This window comes from Sphaeramia orbicularis, chromosome 19 (genome assembly GCF_902148855.1).
Source record: "Sphaeramia orbicularis chromosome 19, fSphaOr1.1, whole genome shotgun sequence".
NCBI classification, from domain to species: Eukaryota; Metazoa; Chordata; class Actinopteri; order Kurtiformes; family Apogonidae; genus Sphaeramia; species Sphaeramia orbicularis.
The window spans coordinates 20,652,283-20,677,162 of NC_043975.1; the positions used below are offsets into that span (position 1 = coordinate 20,652,283).

The 24,880-nt window shown below is 38.2% G+C and overlaps 2 protein-coding genes across 2 annotated transcripts in view; one reads left to right on the forward strand and one right to left on the reverse strand.

Annotated features, from left to right (window-relative positions):
- Positions 1-13,655, forward strand: unk (unk zinc finger). Its single transcript, XM_030121403.1, is given in 16 exon segments — positions 1-511; positions 998-1,207; positions 2,254-2,430; positions 2,904-3,034; positions 3,471-3,606; positions 3,707-3,824; positions 4,541-4,625; positions 4,719-5,017; positions 6,196-6,261; positions 6,393-6,554; positions 6,556-6,577; positions 7,217-7,318; positions 7,441-7,626; positions 8,926-9,107; positions 9,214-9,474; positions 11,006-13,655. Coding segments are annotated over 16 exon segments (2,442 nt in total). The 5' UTR covers positions 1-362; the 3' UTR covers positions 11,162-13,655.
- unc13d (unc-13 homolog D (C. elegans)) overlaps positions 12,753-24,880 on the reverse strand; it is an 18,528-nt gene continuing 6,400 nt past the window's right edge. Inside the window, exons 12-34 of the mRNA XM_030121402.1 lie at positions 24,765-24,869; positions 23,478-23,570; positions 23,271-23,371; positions 22,570-22,687; positions 21,666-21,787; positions 21,495-21,585; positions 21,354-21,410; positions 21,153-21,250; positions 20,941-20,992; positions 20,715-20,845; positions 20,503-20,620; positions 19,674-19,826; positions 19,470-19,565; positions 19,178-19,384; positions 18,521-18,595; positions 18,359-18,438; positions 18,020-18,134; positions 16,583-16,657; positions 16,396-16,479; positions 15,641-15,761; positions 15,444-15,567; positions 15,124-15,350; positions 12,753-13,799 (exon numbers count right to left, since the gene is read on the reverse strand). Of these exons, the coding sequence (XP_029977262.1) occupies positions 13,684-13,799; positions 15,124-15,350; positions 15,444-15,567; positions 15,641-15,761; positions 16,396-16,479; positions 16,583-16,657; positions 18,020-18,134; positions 18,359-18,438; positions 18,521-18,595; positions 19,178-19,384; positions 19,470-19,565; positions 19,674-19,826; positions 20,503-20,620; positions 20,715-20,845; positions 20,941-20,992; positions 21,153-21,250; positions 21,354-21,410; positions 21,495-21,585; positions 21,666-21,787; positions 22,570-22,687; positions 23,271-23,371; positions 23,478-23,570; positions 24,765-24,869 (2,559 nt within the window). The 3' untranslated portion in view covers positions 12,753-13,683. The remainder of the gene's footprint in view (positions 13,800-15,123; positions 15,351-15,443; positions 15,568-15,640; positions 15,762-16,395; positions 16,480-16,582; positions 16,658-18,019; positions 18,135-18,358; positions 18,439-18,520; positions 18,596-19,177; positions 19,385-19,469; positions 19,566-19,673; positions 19,827-20,502; positions 20,621-20,714; positions 20,846-20,940; positions 20,993-21,152; positions 21,251-21,353; positions 21,411-21,494; positions 21,586-21,665; positions 21,788-22,569; positions 22,688-23,270; positions 23,372-23,477; positions 23,571-24,764; positions 24,870-24,880) is intronic.

Genomic DNA, 24,880 nt, shown 5'->3' on the forward strand with positions numbered 1-24,880 from the left:
TGTCCTCGAGATAGGCAGATGTGATAGCCAATAGGAGGCAGCATATAAAAACAGAAAAAAAGAAGTAGCTCTACCAAACTAATTTACAAAGAGGCAGTTTTATATATACTCTAAATATATACCAGCATTATGACTCGCCATTAATAAATTAAGTTATTCTTAGTCAACACAATCATTAGTTGAGTTCTGAATAAACTTCAGGTCCCATAGTTCCGTGTTGTTCCTATTTGTCCTTTGGCTACTACTTCCTCCTGCCTTGCGCAAGCTCAAATCGTTGTAGAATGCGGATTTCGAAGCTAACAAGAATAGCTAGCCAACAAGCTAAAAACAAGGTTATTGTCGTTACACTTTAAACGCATAAGATGTCTAAAACGCATTCACAGCCCCCATCATCTTCGGCAGCAACGACAACCGGGGGACCATCCTCCTCCTCTTCGTCTTCGCCCGCTGGGGGCTCGACATCTCCCGCAACCGTGTTGAACGTACTACCCGAAAAACCTCAACATTACACGTACGTACTGTTAGCTGTTAGCTGGATTAGCTAGAAAAGTGTACACAACCTCACGTGCAAATGCATTTACTAAACCACAGCTAAATTGTTACTGGACAAATTAAATGAGCCATAAACGAGATGCCATTTGAGATCGCTCAAACTAGTCTATACAGCGTTAAAATGCACACTAGCTGCAGCTGTTCTCGGTAAAGCGGCCTAACGTTACTCATTTAAGTATAGCAATGTCTGTCATGATTTGAAGCAAAGCATGGATAAAGAGCTAGGATTTTGATATTTTAGCTCTGTTACAGATATATTTACTGGTTTGGGTTTGATCAGTTTGTACACGGTGCTACATAAAGAATTTCATACAATATGTTAGGCCTTTATGCTGCAAGGGACTGTATGTCTTAGCTGTGCTATAAGTACGAACAATTTGGTTTTTATTACAAGTCAATTGTCTAGTAATGCTTCACGCTTTCTGACTTTTTCGTTTTCTCTCAGATATCTGAAGGAGTTCAGAACTGAACAGTGCCCCTTATTCGTACAGCACAAATGTACCCAACACAGGCCTTTTTCCTGTTTTCACTGGCACTTCCTAAACCAGCGGCGCCGCAGGCCCATCAGAAGACGGGATGGGACCTTCAACTACAGCCCAGACGTGTACTGTACCAAGTATGATGAGGGTACGGGCACCTGCCCTGATGGAGATGAGTAAGTAGAGTGGGGACGGATGTGCTGACTTCTGCGCTTTCATAGGTTGTGAACTCTGTTGTGGGATTATTTGCTGTAATAACACAAGGGAAGTGTTTTTGTTGAAGATTTGAAAGGAAATTTGAAAGCACACACTATTTTTTGGAAACTCCTCAGGACTCAGATATCCAAGCGCCCCTGCTAAGTTTTTTGTTGTTTCTGGTTTAACCCTGATTTAAGCTTAGAATTGCACAAATGAATTAACAGAGAATGCCAGTCTTTGCATTACAAAGAGCCCTTCTTTTTTGTCCTGTGACAGTGTAGTAGATAATTAGGACACACCCCTATAACAATTGTAAGGACAAGGTGAATATCTTTGAAGAATGTGACCAGATGCACATGCTGGCACTGCCTTTTCAACTGAAATGTGATGAGCCTTTATAGCGGTAATAGCAGCCCTTTGTTAAGAAACAGAATGCAAATGTATAGGATGGAAGCTGAGTCAGGGTAGAGCCAGGATGTTGATACATACTAATGAATCACCTGGTGGAGTACAAAGTGACCTATTCAGACTTCTCCTATTTCAGCTCTTCTCTCAGCTTTATATTATCAGTACACAAGGGTAGAAAGGCTATATTTGGTCCATAGATATGGACTGTAGCAATTAATGAGGTAGAAGCCGGTGCAAAAAATATTTTCCTCTTTCTAAAATGAGATCTTTCAAACTTGCAGTGTTCTCTGTGAAGAATGAATGAATAACATTGTGCTTACTAATGTGATAGAGCTGTAGTTATTTGTACTGAATTAAACAGTAGTTCTACAACATTGTAGAGTAAATGTTTTGTACAAAACATATTTTACCCCAGACATGTCCACTGTATACAAAGATTTGTACTAAATTCACTGTTTCAGCTGCTTTTCATGTAAACACAGTATTCTATTACTTGTAAGTAAAGTAGCATTCACTCATTCATTCAAACTGTTTGTATACTGTTACCTCTAAAGGGTTGTATGTCAAATTTTTACGTTTGTATCCATATCTATGTATTATGTTTCTGTGTTTCCAGGTGTCCGTTTCTTCATCGGACAGCAGGGGACACAGAGCGTAGATACCACCTCCGATACTATAAGACAGGGTCATGTATCCATGAAACAGATGCAAAAGGCCACTGCAGCAAAAATGGCTCCCACTGTGCCTTTGCACACGGATCGCATGACCTGCGAAGCCCTGTTTATGATATCAGGTAAACACAGAAATTGGAGATGCACCAATTGATCTGAGATCAAAATCATTTGAGGTGACTTGCCAAGTGAAATGAATGTTGTAGCTAGTTGCAGCAGAGGTATTAGGCTTCTTAAATGAGCTATGAGTAATTGTTTATCTGCTACTGTAGCAGTAGTACATTACATAAAGGTGGATGTATTGTAATTTGTTTTCAGTGGCTTTTTCTTTGTAGAAAAAGGTCTTTCTAATAAGGTGGATGACTTTACTGAGTGAGAAATGGCTCTGTAACCTGGTACAGCTGAGGAAAAAATGTGAAAATGTCTTAATATTGACTTGTCATTGAAATTGACAAGTCAAACTTAGGAAAAAAAAAAAATTCAATGGCCAAGAAAATTACAATTGGGCATTTCAGCAACTTCATCTGTTGACTTGTTGGTTGTGTATTTGTGCTTTATTGGTTTGCAACTTTGTGTTATACTGTGATTTCAACAGGGAAGTGCAGGTGATGGAGTCTCAAGGAGGCTCAGGAGCAGCAGAGGGAGGTGGAGGAGATGGACAGTCAGGACAGGCAGCAAGTACTGCGCTCATAGAGAAGATTCTGAGCGAGGAACCTCGTTGGCAAGGTACTTCTGTGTAGAGCAAGTTGCATGGCGGCTCAATACATCCCGTTGCTTATGCAACTCTACAGAAGAAAGAAGCAGCCCATTTCCTGTTATGTTTACAATCAGTTATATTGATCTGTGTCTCTTCATTGTCTTTCTGTTCCAATACATTTCCAGTTGGCTGTATGCTACAAAGTAAAACACTTCACTAAACTGTTATTTAAATAAGAGGAGTCACATAAACTTGAATTCAAGTCTACTATAATAATTCCAACAGTCATCACTGAAATGGGAGAAACTCATCACCTTTCAGTAGTTGGGGTAAACACAACATGTTTGCATACCCCAAAGCATTTAATCAGAATTGTCCCTTTTACTGTGCCAACTTATACTGTTCTAGTGTTCTATTCCTGAATGACCTGGTAACCATTACTGTCTTTGTGTTCTATTCCCTTAGATAACAACTATGTCCTGTCCCATTATAAGACAGAGCTCTGTAAGAAGCCCCCTCGTCTGTGCCGTCAAGGTTATGCCTGTCCGTATTACCATAACAGCAAAGATAGAAGACGAAGTCCACACAAGCACAAATACAGGTTCTTTATTGGGTCATGTAAAATAATGACAGAGTTGTTTTTCCTTTATGTGCACATGTTTTAATTAACTCTCTCGGTTTCTCTTTTTGTGGCCAAACAGAGCGCTGCCGTGTCCAGCTGTGAAACAGAGCGAGGAGTGGGGAGATCCCAGTAAATGTGAGGGAGCAGAGGGGTGTCAGTACTGCCACACAAGAACTGAGCAGCAGTTCCATCCAGAGGTTTGTCTACTATCACCTATCACCATTAAGCCTATACAGTCTGCTTTAGAAAGTGTTGATTGCAAATATGTGTTGAGCACTTTCATAATCAGTTGATCTGGAGCATCAAGAAAGGAAAAAAAATGTTGATGAAAATGATGTTTTAGCAAATAACACCTCAGCAGATGAACAAGTTGATATTTTTGCTGAGAGTGAGATTACTCACACAATTTCTTCATGTAAGAATAATGTTGCAAGTTGAGGTACAACTTGCTTAAATATTTGTTTCAGATTTTGTCATTGTGTTTCAGGGACTGCAATATTATTGTAGTTTTAAAAAATCTTGCCAGCCAAATTTGCTTATCCCATTTTTTTTTAAGTACACAATTTGGCAATATTTAAGAATAGATGGCTTATTTCCTATAACTATTTTTGGAGTGTAGGCATTTCCCTGTGGTTTGTCAGAGGCTTAGATGTAATTTCCCCTTTCTTTTTGTACCAGTTTTATAAAAAAAAAAAAGAAAAAACTGAAAATGGGTCAAAGAAAAATACAAAAAAAATATATGCTGTTTGCTGAAATTAACACACAATTACAATTTAGAGAATAGGTAACAAAGCTCCAACAAAACCTAATTTCAGAAAGAAAATGCTGTCTGTGTGGGCTGATATTGTATATTGTTGTTGTTGATTCTCCCAAAATGATTGTTAGCTAATGGTGATATTCTCTTTCATCTCAGATCTATAAATCAACAAAGTGTAATGACATGCAGCAGTGTGGCAGCTGTCCCAGAGGGCCTTTCTGTGCCTTTGCTCATGTTGAAAGTGAGTTTCCTACTATACACCTCTAAGCATAGTCATCATCCATCCACTGATCCCATTTGTCTGATTTCTGTTGTGTTTTGATCTGTCCTGCAGAGCCTTTTGTCACTGAGGAACCAACGTTCTCAACCCCCAGCTCCCCTCCACCGCCAAGACCTCCAGACCCGCTTCCTGCCCAGGAGGCTTCATCAAGTCCAAGCGAACACAACATTGGGCCAGGGTCCAGCTCTGTTTCAGACCCCTTCTCTCCTTTGGTTGGGTCATGTGTAGCAGAGCAGGGGCTTCTGGGTAGTGTTTTATCTCTTTGTGAGGATGTGAGTGGGGCCGAGCCTCTGTCTCCTTGGGCAGGAGAGGGAGGGTATGGCAGGGCGCCTGGATTTGAGAGGGAAGATCAGGTGAGTAGGACAGAGAAAAGGGGATTATGGGTTATGTCTGCATGTGAAAGTACTAGAATAGCATGCAAGGAGGAGTAAATATTCACAACAGGTCTTTCAACACCAACTCACCTTCAACTCCTATTTCATGTCATGGATTTCATTGGAAAAAATGAATATGACAAGTTCTATAAATTATTTGGGCCTTGCAAAATCCTCTACTTCACATACTTTTTAAATTCTCAAAGCATGAGTTTAGTTTACTCAGGAGAGGGAGGGTACGGCAGGGAATCTTTCCTTATTAGTGTGTTTTTTCCTGACCTGCACCGTTCACTAGGCTGATTTGAAATTTGTACTGAAAATTCAAGAAAAGATAATTTGCAATATGCAACACATAAAGAAGTTATTTTGTAAATTAAGCACCACACTATTTTTAACTTTCTTGCACCCGAATTGTGATTTTCTGTACTACAAATACAATTCTGTCAGTGCTGGGCAGTGAAACAAAAATAAACATCAAATAATGTTCTTGTGTACATTTCCATTGGTCTTATGGATTTATTTTGTTGACATTTCTCTTAATTTTATATACGCATAAATCCTCATGTTGAGCAAAGATTTTACAACTGGAATGTTTTGCTCTTCAACAAGCATTTGTGGTATCAGAATCAGAATTGTCATTCAAGCACATTTTAATCTTCAACATTTACTCTGGACAAATAACTTTTAACCTCAAAGAAATTATTTCACAATTATCATTGTATGAATAATCATTATCAAATAAATTAGAGAAATATTTCCTATGATAACATGTTCAACCATTTCTATTCTGTTACCTCTCAAAGTGAATTGTTGCGACATAGAAATAAAACTACCACTAAATCTTAGAACCCAACTATATTTTCTTGAGAAGGATTTGATTTGCTTGAAATACTAATGTGAAAGCATTAATGTTTATTTCAAGTATGTAACATTTTGTAAAGATGATAAAATAGTCCATGTTTAATCAGTTAAAAAAAAAAAAAATTCCACATGTTTCACTGGTTGTTATTTAGGGCTAGCTTCTGTTTCATATGTCAGTATTTGTTGCATGTTTTCTATCTTTTTGTTAAATATAATGGACCTGTCTAATTTTTGGAGTAAATGCTACTTCTAATGTATGTTTTTATCTTGTTATCATGTATACTTTGATGTTTCAGGCCAAGCAGAGGAGTTTTGCTCTTGAGCAGCGCCACAGGGAAATGGCATCAGCACAAAGCAAACAGGTAATGTCACTACATGAAAATGACCAAAGATTTAACTCCTACTTTCCGTCTTTCATATTATTCTCTCTCAGGTTGTCCACATATTGTTTTCACGTTACACGTTACATATTGCGTCATTCTTTTTCGTTCAGGACTTGTTGGTGTTTTTGCCGGTGGGCAGCCCTTTGAGTCTGTCTTCCAGCATCCCTTCCAGTCTGGCTGCGACCCCGCCCAGCCCTGCCCCTCTCGGACCCCCTGGACCCTGCATCTCCTCAGGAATGAACGCCAATGCCCTGCCCTTTTACCCCACCAGCTGAGACTGTAGAGTCAGTTGTTGGTAAGTAAAGAGAAACACACTCTAAGTCCTCGCTTTATGCCAATAACTCTGCTCATGCCCGGTTTTAACATGTATCCTGGGTGTGGATGACTGTTCACATCATGCGTGAGATTGTGTCTCTAGAGATGGATGGTCAGATATCACTTCCCCACTCTGTATGTAAATTAATAGTAGATGAAAAATGATGTAAGAGATGCAACAAGAGGAAAATTATGTATAAGACTGAATGCAACAAAAACAAAAAGGTACAACGGGATCAAAATATTAAAGACGTAATAAAACCCAAACATACCTGGACTTCTGTGTGAGTGAGTGCTTAGTTTGTTCAGTTTGTTTAATGTCACAAAAGGCATCATTTGTTAAATCAAACTCAAAAAATGAGTGAAAACTAAGAAAACATTCAGTTGCATTTAATAATCTTCACATTACATTAGTATGATGTGAGGTTCAGTTAGTTTTACATAAAACAGTAGGACGAGAAGAGCTTCAAAGCGTGGGTTTTCATTTTTATTTTTTTAACATTTTATTGTCATTTGACGGCAGAAATAAATCTACTTCTCTTTCAGTAAATATAGTGTTTTTTGTATATGATCTATAGTAATACAAGCTTCAAACATTGCTTCGGTGTTGGTGTTACAGAGTCGGCTTTGGATGATCTTGACCTGAATGACTTCGGTGTGTCGGCGTTGGAGAGGAGTTTGGAAAGTAGCTCTGCGCTGCCCAGTGTGGGAGTGATGCTGGGTACTGCACACACAAGCATGAACACATACCGTTGATACGTGAACACATAAACTTCACATCCCAGCATGCAATTAAAAGTCACATTCCTGCACAGCTCATACTGATTCTCTCCGCCTGTACAGGAGGCAGCCAGCTCCAAAGTTCTGCCCCAGTCAATATCCCAGGATCCTTCAGCAGTTCGGCTCCTTTCAGCTCACCTTCACCATCTCCACCGATTAGGCCTCATGCATCACCGTTCTTCTCCTCACATCTGCCACAGCCGGGCCAATCGGAAAGCACTTTTCTGGGACCATCTCATAGCTCTTTAGGTTTGTGGAAGTTACCGCTGGATGGGATGATGAGTAATGATGTTTGCTCTTCCAGGGATTGTCTTGGTTCATGATGAGGCAAAAGTGGCACCTTCCTGACTATGTATTCTACACCTTTAACTGGCTCAAGCAAACACTGTTACAGAAGCAACAAGTGATAACTTTATCTTTATCACATAAAAACCCTGTAATAATCGGGTTTTAATGTTATTTAATACAGCAAAAATATTGTAATGAATTACAAATAAAATTATTAATGGGATTGGCTTACTATTTGGTGTAGATATATATATATATATATATAACTTTTATTTACTCTTAGAAAATACTGAGATGAGGGTCTAATTTGCAATATAATTGAGAGAACATGGAAAATAGTGATGATAAAAACAATTGATTCTTGAAACCGAACAAATAAAATGAGAATGTTGAAAGTGAAAAACTAAAGCACAATCAAAACCATAACAATATAAACCATTTAAATTAGCATTTAAATTTCACTAACAGATGAAATTAAAAATGTAATTGCCATAAGGATACAAATTGTGCAATCTAAAGCATTTTTGTGTGCATCCTCTGGTGTTCTGAAAGGATGTTTTGTAAGCTATCAGGATCTGATACCTATTGACAGGCTTCTCCACTTATTTCTGACAGTGAAGGAAAGTTTTAGCTGATAAATAATCTTCTAAAAGCTTACAAAAACAAAAATTAATCTGTTTTCACAGCCAGTTTAAGCCAGATATATTGATTAAATACCTGGAGGCTCATGTTCAGTTTAACAGGAATCCAGTTTCTGATAAAGTTAAAGCTAATTCCATTTGTGAATTCACCCCTACAAAATATGAAAAGGATACTGTGATCACAATTTTGATCTATATCTTGCTATCTCCAGACTTATAGATTAGACATATACCATCACTTACTGGAAGTGTGGATGAAAAACGTGTAGTAATGTAGTGAAACATTGGTTTATCACCGTATAAGGTCTAAAATAAAAGTAGTACTTCAAAACTTGCGAACACAGATGCAGCCATCAGTCTGTAAGCTGTCAGCTGTTGAAGTAATTCACATCATCTTTTGTTGTTTGGGAGCAGCAATCCTGGTGTATGACACTGATTATGATGAAATGGCATCATCTGCATAATGCTGCACCTGCACTAATCTGAGTTTTGTCAAAGAGCTGGAGGCGTCTCAAAAATGTAATTCTCTGTGCAGGACAACCCTCAGTTGATGTTTGAACATGATATTGGAAGCATTCCTGTAGACGAAATGGTGATATCTTGCTGTGTGCTTTTGTAGGTTTGAATGGTATGAGCACTAATATTTGGGAGCACTTTCCCTCAGGCCAGGGCTCTCCTGGTACTCCCCCTGCCCTATTGTCCTCTGGGCCCTGTGCAGAGACTGTCAGGCTCAAACAGGAGCTGGAGGAGGCTCACAGGGCTCTAAAGCAGTGGGGTCACAGCTGGAGGCACACAGCTCAGGTAGGTAGGTAGTGCCGCATGTGCACGAGCATGTTTGTGAAGCGACTGCAGTCAACGCATGAAACGAGTCTGATATTTGAACAGCTGCTGTCGTTCTCTCGTGCAGTCGTGGGCGGCACTAAAAGCAGACGCAGAGGAGTCTCGAGCTCACGCCACCAGGTTAGCCATGGAGGCAGAGCGGGCCAGGCAGGCTGAGGAGGAGGCTCAGAGACAGGCCTCTCTCCTGCAGGAGGCGCTGGAGAGTCTAAGGAATGGAGACAACCCTCATTTAGCACTGCACCAACTGCAGCTGCTGCACAGACTCCCTCTGGAGTCAGTGCTCAGCCTGCAGGCTCAGCTCTGTACCTGTCTACATGCTGTGGAACAGGTAGGAAAGCACTGGGACATCCTACATTATTTTATGTACAATAATACGCTCTTCTTCTTCTTCATAAAATTATTTCTGTGAAGTACTTTGATTTTCCTGAAAAGTGCTAGTAGAAATAAATGTACTTACTTGTTATACATTTTGGACAGTTTGATCTGGTCATCATACATTCTTTTCAGTGACAGTATTAAAACAGAAATCAAAATTGAAATTTAAAAAGCTGTTTCATTGTAATGGCCACAAAGGGATGAGTCGAATTGGAAAAAAAGTTTTAATTTTAATTTCTAATTTGTAGAATGAAACAACAACAAAGTCTTTGGAAATTAGACACAAAAAGTCATTTTGAGACTGGATGTGTTCATTTACAAGGCAAGAGTGGCAAAAGCTATGTTTTCATTAATTTAGCAATTTAGGAAAAGTTTGTTTCAAATTCCAGCAAGTCACAAAAAAGTGTACTTTATGTATAAATCTATAAACTAATTTGGAGCAAATAAACTTGGCTGCATAGCATTGTCAGAAAAGGTGGTAGTGTAGACTTCATTGCATGTGCTCATAATTAACAGAGAAGAATATTTGGTTGCTGTTTTCTGTTCACCCTTTTTGACCATGAAAAAGGAAAATGTCCTGTACTTAAACCTTGATTTAAAAAAATAAAGATAAAACAAGCATAAAATCTCCAGTTTCCAACACCATTGAAAAAAAGTACACATAGGTTAATTCTGCTGTTGGTGCTCCTGACCACTTTGCTGATTAATATCTGAAGTTGATCCTGAGCACTTTTTAATGGTGGCTAATTGCTCATAATTTTTAAGTGCTAATGTTAATGCTGTGTGTAGTGATTTGGTCAAATGAAATGCAAAGACTTAATTTGCCATAAGGATAGATTAAAAAAAAAGTGGGTTCAAAACAGTCTTTCTGTTTGTTAATCACATTTTTGTGAACAGAAAATGTTCCAATGAACCCCTTACATTCACTTCAGTCAGTATTGAGGGTCTCTGAGGAATTAAGACTTTTGCTTTTATAGATTTGTTTAATTTCATACTGAAATTAAATACATTGGCGTGAAAATCTTGAGTAGGGTTGCACAGGTATATTGATCAAACATTGGTAAATAATAAAGACTGACGACAGTGCCTCTAGAAATAAAAACTAACTAGAAGCACTCGGAGAGCGCAGACCTCCGCCAAGGCTGATCAGTGGCCCCCCCCCCCCGTGGGCCCCCCCACCCCCGATCACCACCAAAATTTAATCATTTCTTCCTTATCCCATTTCCAACAAACCCTGAAAATTTCATCCAAATCTGTCCATAACTTTTTGAGTTATGTTGCACACTAACGGACAGACAAACAAACAAACAAACAAACAGACAAACAAACCCTGGCAAAAACATAACCTCCTTGGCGGAGGTAAATATATGAACATAAATAAACAGCCCTATCCTTGGCATTGTTATGTTAGGGCAGTGATCCATAATTATGATGCTATATTTGGCACAAAAGGCCTAATGTGTCTCCTATGTGTTCTTTGTCAGGTGGTGTACAGGAAGCAGAGGCAGTGCTGTGTGACGTGTGGTGAGCAGGGCTCGATTTCGCTGCCCTGCGGACATGGACTCCAGTGTGAGAGTTGCTCCTCTTCCACAGAGTGCCCCCTCTGCCCTGAACAGACTCTGGAACAGCAGCTCTCTTGACCTCCCATCCCCGTACCAACCACCACAGACTGATCCCAGACCAGTACAGTCCTGATTCTGCAGATAACCAGCCTTCGATCTCAGCCGCCATTCACAATTCTGTCGAGGTCATTTTATAAGACACAAGCAGGTTTTTTTTTTGTACTTTAGAGATGACGTTTATTGAGAATTGAACATCTTAAGAAGCTGTGGCCGGCAACTAAAAGCTCTTAATGTAGAATTCAGATCCTTCATTTTTCCAGTATTACCCATGGAACACCAGTGCATTTTATGAGTTGACGCTCTTGACCAGCAACACTGTTCTTTACCCCTTTTCTTCATTTCTTAAAAATAACTCATAGACCTGCTGTTTTCTTCTCTAGCCCGAACCTGTTCTCAGGTTATGACCTGTTCTAAAGGGTCAGTCCACTCAAATGGATGTATTACTCCTCGTATTTGGAATTTACTTTGTTGATTTATCTCAGTACTATCGGTGTGTTTTGTTGAAGTTTGAAGATATCTGCTGTCACTTTAGTATAACAAACGTCAAGGCTTTTGTGTTTGGCCCTGAGAGATTTTAACATGTCATACAAATGCTCAGTGTTAGGATGAATAATCTACAGAAAATCATCTCTTTAAACAGAAAAACACACTTTACACGAACACTATGATTTAAAGGGTTCTTTTGGATTCATTGAAGTGCAACATGCAAAGGTTTAAGTTCTTCAAAGCTACTATGTGAGACAAATTTCACTGAACATCTGTTAGTTTTTTTTCAGACTAATATGTTAAAGGTACAATATGTAACATTCATACATGCTTGTGTCCTTAGGGTGAGTTTGTGTTGGAGTTTTGTTTAGTGAGTTGGTGATTTGTTGACGTTGGTGGACTTTTTAAATATTTTTTTTGGCAAGGATAAGGGCAAAAAGTTTATTCCAGCTTCCTAAATGTGAATATATTCTGTTTATTTTTTCTGTAAGACAAGTGAGGACATCCTCCTTGGCTTTGGGAAGCATTTTCACTTTGAAAATAACTGTACAGACTGTTATCACGGATGTAGGCAACTGAGAACGACAGGAAAGGTGCAAGTTTTTAGGTTATGTTATTGTCGGTTAATACATTGGAACAACAACACAAGCACTGTTACACATTGTACCTTCAGTCAATAATAAAAGATACACACTGGTAGACCAACAACTCCATATAAAATTCACAGATTTTGGAACTGGGGGCTTTGAATGAGCATTTGAGGGTTTTAGTTCCCCATTGGCAAAGCGAGCTGTTTTGTAGGTGTGACCAGTCCACAGCGGAACATTGCTACGATCCTCGTGCCTGAGCGCATTCTTACTTTTGTAGATAATGCACTGACTAGTGGGAAAATATTTCATACAGCCGCACTTTAGAAATTCAGAACGAACCCTTTAGGTTGACAAATAAATCCCTTTTACACAGAATTACCAGAAGTAAAATGGCAACATGAGAATTAATGTTTTAATTGTTTATTTCAGCCTGATGAGCCTAATATTGCAGAACTGAACTGTTCAAAGTGGCCACATTGAAGTCTGGATTGACACAAATAGACAAATACCAATGAAACTAGCTGTGATGTGTGAAAGCAGACATCTTCAAACCAACTATACTAATGGACAACACTGCATTTTTTTTTTTTTTTTTAAAGAGCTGTCTTAACAAAATCCACAGGTCTGACTGCTAACAGCTAAAGGGCATATATTAGTTTCATTCAGATAACGTTCATATATTGCTACAGCCAAAGGGGGGCGTTAGACCAGTCAGCTGGTAGTGCTTATAGGGACTTTCTTTAATTTTGATTTTTTTAAAAATAGTTTTTTAGCTTAAAGAATTTTAAAATTGTCAATGCGTATCAATGACAGAAAATATTTAAATATGTAGTATTATTTGTTTGAATATACAACAGATGGTCTCTGTTAAGACACTCAGGTTCTCTTAATATTCTTCTTGGTGAACTGTAAGAGGAAAAGCATGTTAACACAATCAAGGCAAATATACTCAGTCAACTTGTGTAGTCTGAAATGACACATTTTTAAATTTTTACTTTCAATCGTTTCATGTTAACTCAAGAATACATGTTTTTGTTTAAAGTGGCCCTTTTGCTATGTTTAAAAATCAATATGGGACAGGTTTTTTTTTTCTGCCAAAATCTTTACATTTGTAGTAATCTTTGACATTTCACAGTGTGTCAAATGTAGTCTAATATATATTATATATATAAATATATATATACATACATAGTTACGTGATGTCATACTTATCTCTTGCACTGATTAGACAAAGCATCAGGAAGCAGACAGATTATGTAAAGCTGTGTGAGGTTTACATGCAGATGTGAAAGTGTTCATGATCACTGTGATGGTCTCTGGTAAACTCATGTTCAGCATACTGTCCACATACACACTCATCCAACACCAGTGTTTGCCTCTGAGTGGATTTTCTTTTGTTTTTGGTACAGATCATTAAATAAATTGTATATTTTTGGAGAAAGACATTGTGTGTGGTTTTTTTTTCTATCGTGGCTGAATCCCCTCCTGGGACTGTTTCTCCCTCTGTCTGCGTTTCTTCACAAAGGCCTGAGCCTCCCGTTCTCCCTTCCTCGACTCCAGTAACCTCAGAATGCTGTCGTCTGGAAATTAACACAAAGAAACAACGAGAAGCTGAAAAATGCCGCATGCAGAGGATGTTATTGAGTAAATGATGACAAATCACTTAGGAAAGGTCAAACAGACAAAAACTAAATTAGAAATGCAACAAAAATAAGGTTTGTGCAGAAACTGAATTTCTATATGAGGACAATAATATGAGTAAATCTTAATGTTAACCTTAAAAATACTTTTAGTAATAGTTCTCAGAAGAGAGACAAGACTTGATTCTGAATAAGTTTCAGTATCTGTTTTTTGGGGGGTTTTTTGGTTTGTTTTATTACGTCTTTGCCAAGTTGGAGTTTATGCATTTTGTATGAACGTTCTTAGCCTGGTCTTCCCCGGAAAAAGACATTTTATTCTCAAGAGACTACCTGGTTAAATATATTGAACGTTATTGTACCATCTGTCAACAAAAAAGTGCACAATTTTAGAGTTAGATTGTTCCTGCATCTCACCCAAGATGAGTGTGATTCCTTTAACCTGTTTTCTGTTTCCTGTTTCTTATTTACCATAACAAATTTCAAATAAGTTATAACTGAAGTCGCTGGAACTTAAAAAAATCCAGAATTTATCAATAGCACCTCGTTTGAAATGTTATAACCTCTAGTTTCAGAAAATTTCCTTTTTTAATATGTGTCTAAAATACAACCTCAACCATATCAGTTTAAATTTAGCTGAAACTTTTTTTTTTTTTTTACCCATTTTTAAATAGGAATAATCACTGATAGATCAGTAATTTGACCTCATGACCATCGAAGTCCCATTACCTTTGATTACTATCCAGGTTATTTGTTGATGGATTACATTTTAGTGCTCAGGAATACTGTAAAATAAACTTGGTGACTCAATCTAAACTTTCTACTTAGGTATTTCATGCCTATATTGACAAAAAACTTCCAGTCTGGTGGGAATGCTGAGGTAACAAAGTTGCCAGACAACAAGGTTGTTTTGTTTGTTTGTTTTTTGATGTGGATAATACTACCATGTGGAGATCAGTCTAGTGTGGAAATAGGTTTGACTATGCATGATTAGGACCCAACAATCACAGGCATTTAGTCAATGAACACCCACTGATAATTCCTCATGAAAATCAGAAACAAATATCTATTGAAGGCCTGAATCATAGTAATGGATATGTGTGTGCAAATGAAAAAGCCAGGCAAAACATTGGAATCTTCAGTGATTTCAGTCTGCAATGAAACTCCAAGTCAAAGTAAATTAAGAAACCACTACTTTCTGTTTGTATGTACATTTTCCATACAGAATCAACTGGTTCCTCTGTCTAAACTCTCTGCCAGCTCATACCATTGGGTTTAGGATGCATTAGAGGTAGTCGTATCTGAGCAGGGGTGGCGTCTGTTTGTGAATTAAGTCCATCTGCTCCGTCCTGCTTTGATCCAGCGATTCCTGGTATGCTTTTTAGGGCCAGGAAGGCTTCACCCTCGAAGTCATCTGTCACCAGGGTGTCATGGTCCAGAACTGTCACCATTAGGCAAGCTCCTGGTGCCTTGCACTGCTCTAGAGAAACCATGCTGTGATAAGAGTAGATGGTGCAGATAAAGAGGATTGAAATCACCTCAGAAGAAAACATTCAGTTATTTATGGGAGTATAAGAAATAACGCACAATTCAAAGGCTTCGTCAAAGAGGGGGTTCAGGTCGCAGCTTTTGATCTGTGTGCAGCGAGGCTCGACTTCTGGAAAGATGTGGTTTGGCTCCAAACACAGCTGCACAAATGGATCACTGAAACCTGCCAGCATAGTGCAGAGTAAGAAGAAAGAATCCCACAGCAATATGTATGTGTTTAGGTATGATTTTCCCACCATTTGAGTCCATAGGCAAAAGGTTGACAGCATTCAACACCTCTACTCTCAGTTTTTGGTCTGATCTCCTGTAAGATGTAAGGAGGGTGACTGCACCGTATTTCTCTCCGCTGAACACCTTCTGTCAGGAGGAAAAGAAACCAAGGTTCATCAGATACAGTCACACAAGTGTATTTTTTTTCAACTAGTTTTATTGATCATCAAGGTCAAACATTGATCACATACCATCATGAACACTCCTTGAAAACAAAGTTCATTGAACAATATTAGTTACTATACCAGTTAATTTCCAAGAAGGAAAGGAAGAAAATGAATTGCACAAGTCAAAGCTAAAGAGAAGAAAAAACACTAAACAAAAAAAAAAAAAACATAGAGACCACACCCCTATCTAGATATTCTGCTGTTTCAACAGATATCACGATACAGATGTCCACCTGTGCATAAAAATATCCTTTTTCAATTGCAATTGTGCTGTCATTTCCTCCATTATGTACATTTGTCTCAATCTTTCAGTCCATTGTTGTACTGAGGGGGGTTGATTCTTCTTCCAAGAAACAGTTATCATTTTCATTGCAATTAACAATAATACTCTTAAAATATACAGATTGTCTCCATACAACATGTCTTTTGGAATGCATCCCAACATATAATACAGCAGGTTCAAGGGTAAATCAATATGTAGAATGACTGATATTTGTTTTTTAGTCACACAAGTTTGTTATCCAACTGCAACATGAAGCAGTCTGATATCTCACCTGCTCCATTATTTTCTTCTCAAAAAATTTCTCCATAAGCTCCCTGGTGTTCAGAGAGTTGTGAGTCAGGTGAGCTTTTAAAGCCTGTTCGGAAAAGACAAATTCTGATGTTAGTAGTGTATCTAGGAGGCAGAGCCATTGTGGGCACTTCGACCAAACATTTTTACATCAGTCCCTCATTTCTTACCTTGTACTCATCACCGGAGTGGAGGATGTTTAAAGGCAGTCCATTTCCCTCAGCATGGAAACACTGCTCCAGGCACTACAACAAAATTAAAAAACACAAAGTCTCAAGGATGTATTCTCAGAGTTAATTGCTGCCATTTTTATCAACAGTCTTCTACATTTGTTTGTTATTTTGGTAGTCGCTATAGCTAACACTAACAGCTAACAAAGTTGTTGCTGTAGCTCTATGGCGATTTCACCTCCAATACCAAACATGAATCAAATGACATTAACCCATCAAGACCCAGTGCTACTCCTGTGGCAGTTCTCATATGCATTTTTCTCTATTTTTAATGTTTCTGAAGTGATTTATCATCATTTATTCTGATATTATGCTCAGTATTTTGGATTTTTAAGTAAAAATCAGGCATTTTCCTATATTTGGCTCACTGACCATATAGACAGCCCATAAAATCTTAGATTAAAGTTGAGGTTTAGTATATCAAAAACAGAGAAAATTAAAGAAAAAGTGATGTTTGCTGTAAAATATATCATTAACTGAACCTAAACAAAGTGTCTCCATCCACTGTCATTGATCCATCTCCATGGGCTTTACTGGTGAATCAATGTTGTAGAAGATGATGGTGTTTCCTTGTTCATGACAGAGCCTCTGAACATCCAAATGGAAAGATGACAAACTGCATTTTACACCAATTATTTTCTCGTATTGATAAGATCAACATATCAACAGTTATCAAACATTTTAGATTAGTAGATGATTTTGGTCACTGGTGGATGTTTGGGTCTTTATGGGTTAAACATGGCACAATTAAAATATAGTCCTTTTTACTTGACTAAATTAAGCTCCAAATGCTGTTCTTTTCAATTAAGGTGTGGCCACATGATGAAAAAGTAGAGCTTCAGGCTGAGCCAAACAACAACAGGCTAGTGGATCCCCAGCAGTTTGCATACCAATGTGTTGCATGCTACACCAAGCCTACTCTCATCTGAATGACTGTAGTGGTTAAGTGAGGTTCTTTGATTTTTTCAAGTGCTTTCAACCAAATCTGTCCCTCCATGCTCAGAGACAATCTCCAATGGATGGGGGTGGATCACTCCTTTGTTTCCTGGGTCATAAACTACCTGACAAGAAGGGAACAATTCATTAGGCTGGGGCCCTGTGTCATTGGGGCACTAATGAGCAGCGCTGGGGCTCCACAGGGGACTGTTTCAGCTTCCTTCACATTCTCACTGTATACCACAGAATACAAGTACAACTCTATGTCCTGTGATTTCTAGAAATACTTTGATGACACTTTTATTTTGGTGTATATCTGGACCGAACCCTTATGTGACAAGAATCACAAAAACTGCCTCCTACTGACCTATCCTTTACTAAATTAATCATCTTTCAGTCATGGTAGTCGAGGTGCAGATTTAAAGGGGATTGTGAACTGACCTGGAGTGTATACAGAAGTCTTTGGCAGAACACCATGAGCCCTTCTTGTTGCGGATGCTGAATAGACACTTGATGGAGGATCTTCACTGAGTTATTCCACAAAGGCGTCAGAAGACTTGACAAAAGATGAGGATAAGATAAGATATTTTTCCCCATATATTATATATATTATTGTCATTGTCAGGTCAGATGAGATTTATTTCCGTGCTCTTAAATTTACATAAAAGGCTATTTCTGTAGATGTGTACTTTTATATCTAATGACTGTATGCATGAATCACTCTCTTGTCAACTTTTTAAAGTATTAAGAAATAACTTTATGTACAAAGGTAGCCTTTACCTATCAAAGTTTTCTTTGACCAGGTTTTCATTCATGTACTGTAGCTCCTGCTCCAGGTAATGCATCAGTGGGGTTGCAGCCTAAAACAGTGAGTAGAGGAGACTGCATGATTTAACTGAGATAGTAAACATATGTGATACTCTTAAAGTGACAAGCACTTACATCCTCCGAGGACTTAGAGGGAATCCTCCGCCTGGTTGACATGCTTCTGACATGAGTCTCAATGTCTGTATTTAGCTGTGGAACAGGCACAAGGATGTGTGATATGATTTATTAAAGTAGATATTTGTAATATTTCTACTTAAATGCCTAAAACGTCTTGTAGTGAGTTGGACACTATCCCTAAATATTCAGAATGGAGGTGGCATTAAGGGGAAACAACCATGTAGTCAGAGGGGTGGTGTACTCCCTAAATACTAAATTAAGAACTTTTTCTAATGGTTCAGTGGTTGTAATGTATGTACTGGTGGTTACAATAAATAAACAGGCTGGCATCATATTTGAAGAAGATCGCAGTGTTACTAAAATTTTGGCTGTCTAAACTTTTATGGAGCCAGCTCTGCATTTTAAAAAAAGGAAAATCTTCTCACATTTGTTTAGTAAATGACAGACCTTACTCTGACAGGTGCAGTGATAACCTGGGGAGTACCTACTGTTTCACCACTTCTGTTGATAGTTGAAGTTAGAATCAAAGAGACTAGTAAGGATGGATAGGTAACTGAAAGCCTTGAAAATTGAATAATTTTTGGCCTTGTTTCCTTCACTCTGAATGTCAACATTACCTTTAAAGTAGTTGATGTAATACTAGCATGAACACACCTGTTTGCCAAGAGTGTCCAGAGCAGTGCGGATCTCTCGGCTGAGAATGCTCTGGGATTGCTGAAGTTGTAAAGGCAGTGTATTATGGAACTGGCTTTCCCCAATGACATTTTGTGTGCGCTCTCGAAGCCCCACCCAGTTGAGCTGTGTAGGAAGGCGGGACAGCACTGACCGCAAGTACTCCAAGTCATTCACTACCACACACAACTGCAGACATGAGAGGGAAGTGAGATTTGTGCACAATATATACAGTAATAGAAATATCACTGGTGAGGTTGTCACATGGTCTCACCATGTTAATGGCACAGCCATGGTCAGAGTTCTCAGACAGGACCCTGACCCTCTGCTTTAGGATGTGGCAGTAGTTTACCACAATCTTACACACATCCTGAACACACATAAGGAAAGTAGAAGTTGTCAAATACCAGCTTTCCCAAGTTTTTTATAAACTGTGTCCCCTCTTAAAAGCACCCATCAGCGGCAGGATTAGCTGTACCTCAGTGAGTTTGACCATAAGCATGAAGGCCTCCTCGGGGTCAGGCCAGGACAGCTGCTCCCACAGCTGGCAGATCGGCTGAATACAGGCCACCAGATCCACAGCAGACGAACTGTGTTTAATGGGCACTGCACCAGACTGCAAGGGCTGCAACTGAGGGGACAGGACAGGGTTAAAATATACAGTGGTGTAAAAAAAGTTTTTGGACACTCCATGCATCTGTGATATATTGCATTAAGAATTACTTTGAAGTCATTTAACTCTGCCAAGTATTGCTTCCATTCTCCAAACCCACATGTCCCCTTCTGCACATGCTCTGTTCCATCAAGATCAAAACTGGATGTTTCAGCAACATAATAAAACACATCCGGTTGACACTGTCAAGAATTTAGTTTTGTTCTTTTTTCTTGTAACAATAAACAAAAAAGTAATTTGTATTTGTATGTTGTTTGTAAAGCAGCCGCACTTTTTGAAACACCAAAAAAAAAAAATTGTCGCATTATTTCATGATGATATTTGGGATCATGTAAAATTTTAAGGGTGTCCAAAAACTTTTTTTTTAAACTGCTGTAACTGTATGTATGGTCATGGGAACAAGATTTCAGAAAACACAATATATCACAAAACCTAGTATTTCACTACCACATTTCATCACATTTCAGAAAACAGAACATTTTATGTAATACAAAACTTCACACTATAATATTTCTGAAAATACATTTCACAGTGTTTTGTGGTTTGTGACATGTTGTGGAGTTTTGAGCCTCAGGTCCACCATAAGTTTGTCATTTTGACTGTTCTTTGTACTACTGTTATAGTAATGTGTTACCTGGTCCACCTGCACAGCCTTCTCCACCCTGTCCTGAGTAGTGCTGAATGCCTGGTTCAGCCAATACGGCAGAGCCTCTCTGAAATCCTCGTGGAAGTTTGTGAGCTCCAACAATCCCCTGAAACAACCCAAGCAAACTCCTGCTCATTCTCTTCTGCACTTCACTGGGTGTCTATCATAGAGTGCAGCATGAGTATTAGTGTATGTCAAACCTTTTCTGCAGGAAAGCCTTGTCTTTGTGAATGCTCTGCAGACTCAGGTAAACAGGGAACAGGCTTTTGGCTAAAGGCTTGTCCATCTGACCTTCCATCAATGATATGGTTTCTCTCACCTCATTGGCAAGCTTTCAATCAAAAGAAAAAAACAGTAGATAGTAGCATATAGTGTGTCTGAACACTGCAGTTTGAGTAGAATTTTTAAAGTCGATCAGCCTCTTACCAGTGAGTCAAATTTCTGATAGACGACAGTGAACGCATCCACCTGCACAGCACTGTAACAGCAATAAGGAAGCACAAACAGTGGTAATAATATTTCATTGACAGTGGTGTTTTAATGCCAAGTTCCAAATCAGTAAAAAGAACAGAAATCAAAGCATGAGGTGCACCTGACTTGAACTCTTAGTTCTCTGTTCTGTTTTTTCCCCAGTTTACCTGACAAACTCCTTGTTCCAGGTATCCTTGTTGTGTTTAATATCTTCTTCCACTTCCCTAATCAAGCTCGAGAGGGCACTCACAATCTCTGACAGGTCCTGCAATAAGTCGACATAGACCAAAAACAGCAAGATATTTAACTGAGAAATGTTGTGTAAAAATCCTGCCATGCTTAGGCTTTCATAATGTGCTTACATTTACCTTAGTCATAGGCTGATGCAACCCTTTCTTGATGGAAAACCACTCCTGTGTGCCTGTCTGATATTAAAGAAAAATTAAGTATTTAAAGATGTATGAGACATATAATACAAAGTGTAAGGTGTTATCTTAGTCATCACTGACCTGTATGGCCTCACAGACCTCCTCATGAAGCTCAAACTGAGCTGGGTTCAGTTTCTGAAATGCCTGAGTCTTACAGATCTGGACCAAGATTCTGAAAATATGTACATTCCTACATGTCAAAAACATGTCAACTATATCAGCTAATACACAAACATATATAACACAGTGTACCTGAGCAGGGCACGTAGTTTTGGCGTAGCACGGGGGGTCGGGGGGAAAATGTCTCTGTATTTGGACACAAGATATAGGCCATGCTGGAGGAAACCATGAAGAGAATCCCCGAGTTCCTGTTTCTGTTCAGAGTAAAATAACTTTCAACACTTCTGTGTTTACAGATTAATCATTTTTGATTAATAACAGAGATATACTTTATGTCAAGATTTATATCACTAATTGTTGATACTTTATACTTTTATAGTATTTTTATGGAGTATTTGTGCAAATTATGTAGAAAGTGTCTTATCGTTGAGATTTTGCCTTCTGTAAATCTGTGTTTGTTACTGCATAATAAATGTTAACAGTCCCCATTAAATATTTAATTTGAATTAACACATTAATGACTATAGTAAAATCAGTGTGCCCTTATCAGTAAAATATGTACAGTATACCTTGTCTTGTGACCTTCTCAAGGATTAAGTGGGGCAGAATATACCTTGTGCTATTGTTTGACATCCAAGATGCATCCATAATGTATGAGGGTCTTGATTATATTCCATGGCCATAAGCACAAAAGTCACATTAACAGGTCAACGATGTGTTAAAATTTGTTGCCCTTTTAAGGCATAGAAAACGTTCCTTGGTTTATATATTCTGCATAAAATCTCTGAGCACATAATGCTTATGTTTATGCTGTTATTCATGTACAAATGCATCATAGAATCTGCATTTAATGTAGATTAAACATGAAATCCATAAGGCAACATTTGTAGAATGGTGGTCCATATAATGTGACATTGTAAGTCAAAGTTGCATTTTAACATGGTTTAAACATGAAAGATGTAAACAGCATAAATATTGCTCCATAGTCTTTAGCTGACTGAGTGACAAGAGGCTGCGGAGGGCTGAGGGGTCCTACCTGTTGGTATGGAAGCTCCTGCTGGTGCCAGTGATACTCTATACTAGTGAGCTGCTGGAGCAGCACAGACGAGTCCACCTCTAAACTCTGGTACAGTTTGCTGTAAGCCACCCACTTCCTGTCAGGGGCACAAATACCAGTTATTGTCACCACTAGTGACAAAATACAAATGGCACGGAAACATTATAGTGGTTACACAGAGATGTATAACATACACAATTACTTTTAGAGATTTTATATTAATATTGCTATTGAATTCATGTGTGTGTTGTATTTTACTGCTGTATATGTTAGGGTTAAATTACTTTGTAACTACTTAATCTAAGGGGAGTTTATTTTATCAGGGGATTTTCTCAATTTAGTGATGAACATTTAAGCTATTCAGTTTATTACAAAGTCAAACACAACACATATTTTCTCTCTTTTTTCTTTGTTTGTCATGATGCATATTTTCATTCTACATTTTTCAGCTTCTGCAAATCAAGACTTTTAGCACAATCATATAAAGACCAAATTAAAACCAACCCATCCCTCAGCTAAAAAATAAACTATGTGTAAAACTAAGTAAATTGAAATAAAAAAAACAAAACCTGAAAGACTGAATGAAAATAAAAGTGCTTAAAATTAGCCCAGTATGGCTATGATGGTACACTGATATACTGTTAAATTATCTAGATGCTGGATGTTAATGTGTTTCTTACGCCAGGTCTTGAAGAAAAGGTGAAAGGTCATTCTGTGTGGCGTAAAGCTCCAGCAGTGTCTGAGCCTCACCACACAACGCTCCCTTCCACGGAGCAGAACTCTAAGACACATGAGACAACATTTAAGCATTTAGTGTTTAGAAAGGAGGTAGGTAGGAGGTATAGATACCAGCAGATACAAAAACAGAATTAGAGCCTGTTTCTCACCTGCTGGTTAGAGATGTAGGCGTGAACAAACTGCTGCAGGATGCCACAGTAGTTGGTGTAAGCGTTGCAACCAGCACTCAGTGTCCCATCTCTCTGTCACAAAATTGCATGCACTCATATTGTGATATCTTGTTATATTCCATGTCTTACACACAGCAGTCTGTCAGAAATCATAGGAGCTGTTGTCATAGAGCTTCCTGGTAAAGAAAGTTTGTCCTACTGCTACCACAAAAATGATTATGATAATTACAACAATTATTATTTTCCCCCTCACTCTCTCTTTCTCATTTTCATTCACACTTCCCTCTTCCACTTTTCCCTATCGCCCCTGATCAAGCTACACTGTTTAGTTGCTCTTTATATTTATTATCTTTTTCATTGTAATATGATGTTGTCATTGTTGTTGTTTGTCATTACTCTGTCATTGTTTTTGTTTTTGTTTTATTTATTTGTTTGATTTCCCTTTTGTTTATGAGTTGTTGTTGTTGTTGTTGTTTTTCTGTCCACAATGTCTTGTTAACTATCACTAATAAAAAAAAATGAAAAAGAATAAGAGTTTTGGCAAAGTTAAGAATAGATCCAAGTGAAGATGGACATTATTGACATAGCACCTTAACTCTTGAGACAGCTCCTAAGGTAGAAAACTATACAGGGAGAGCATAACAAAGTACTTAGAAGGTAAGAAAACAAATGAAAACATTCCAAACACTAGACAGACAGACAGACAGACAGACTTTCTTGATCCCAAACTGGGAAATTGCAGTGCAGCAGCAGCAGCAGCAGCAGCATGACACACAGTAAAAATAGAATACAAGACTAAAAATAGAACAGAAGAGCAAACAAACTATACATAATAAATTAGAAGTATAAAAAACAGAACTGGCACAAAATTTAGACAATCAAACAGAAAAGTGCAACAATAAATTGTAATGTGCTAAGTAAAAGTGGAAATTTTCAGTGGGGAACAGGTGTATAAATATCATTAAAGTGCTAACTTACAGTCTAACTAGTCTTGCTAGCAATTATACTTTTGCAAAAGCTGAGCCATTTTTTTCTACATGATGGTAAATAAATGTGTGCCAGTAACCCTATATATATATATATATATATATATATATATATATATATATATATATATATATATTTATCTCAGAGACCTTCAACACATAAATAACAGATTTCTCCGTGACCATGCCTATTGATTGCACTGTCAATTCTGTATATTTTCTGTTTAAAACCATGAATTTTGCTCAGATATGTTCTGTGAGACAATTCTCAGGCTCTTACCGATTTGTGGATAAATTTGGTGTTGAGATGACACTGGCCACGATCAGGATACGTCTCAGTTCTGGGCTCCAGATTGTACCAGTTGTCTTCTGTACAGTGCAGATCCTGCAATGATA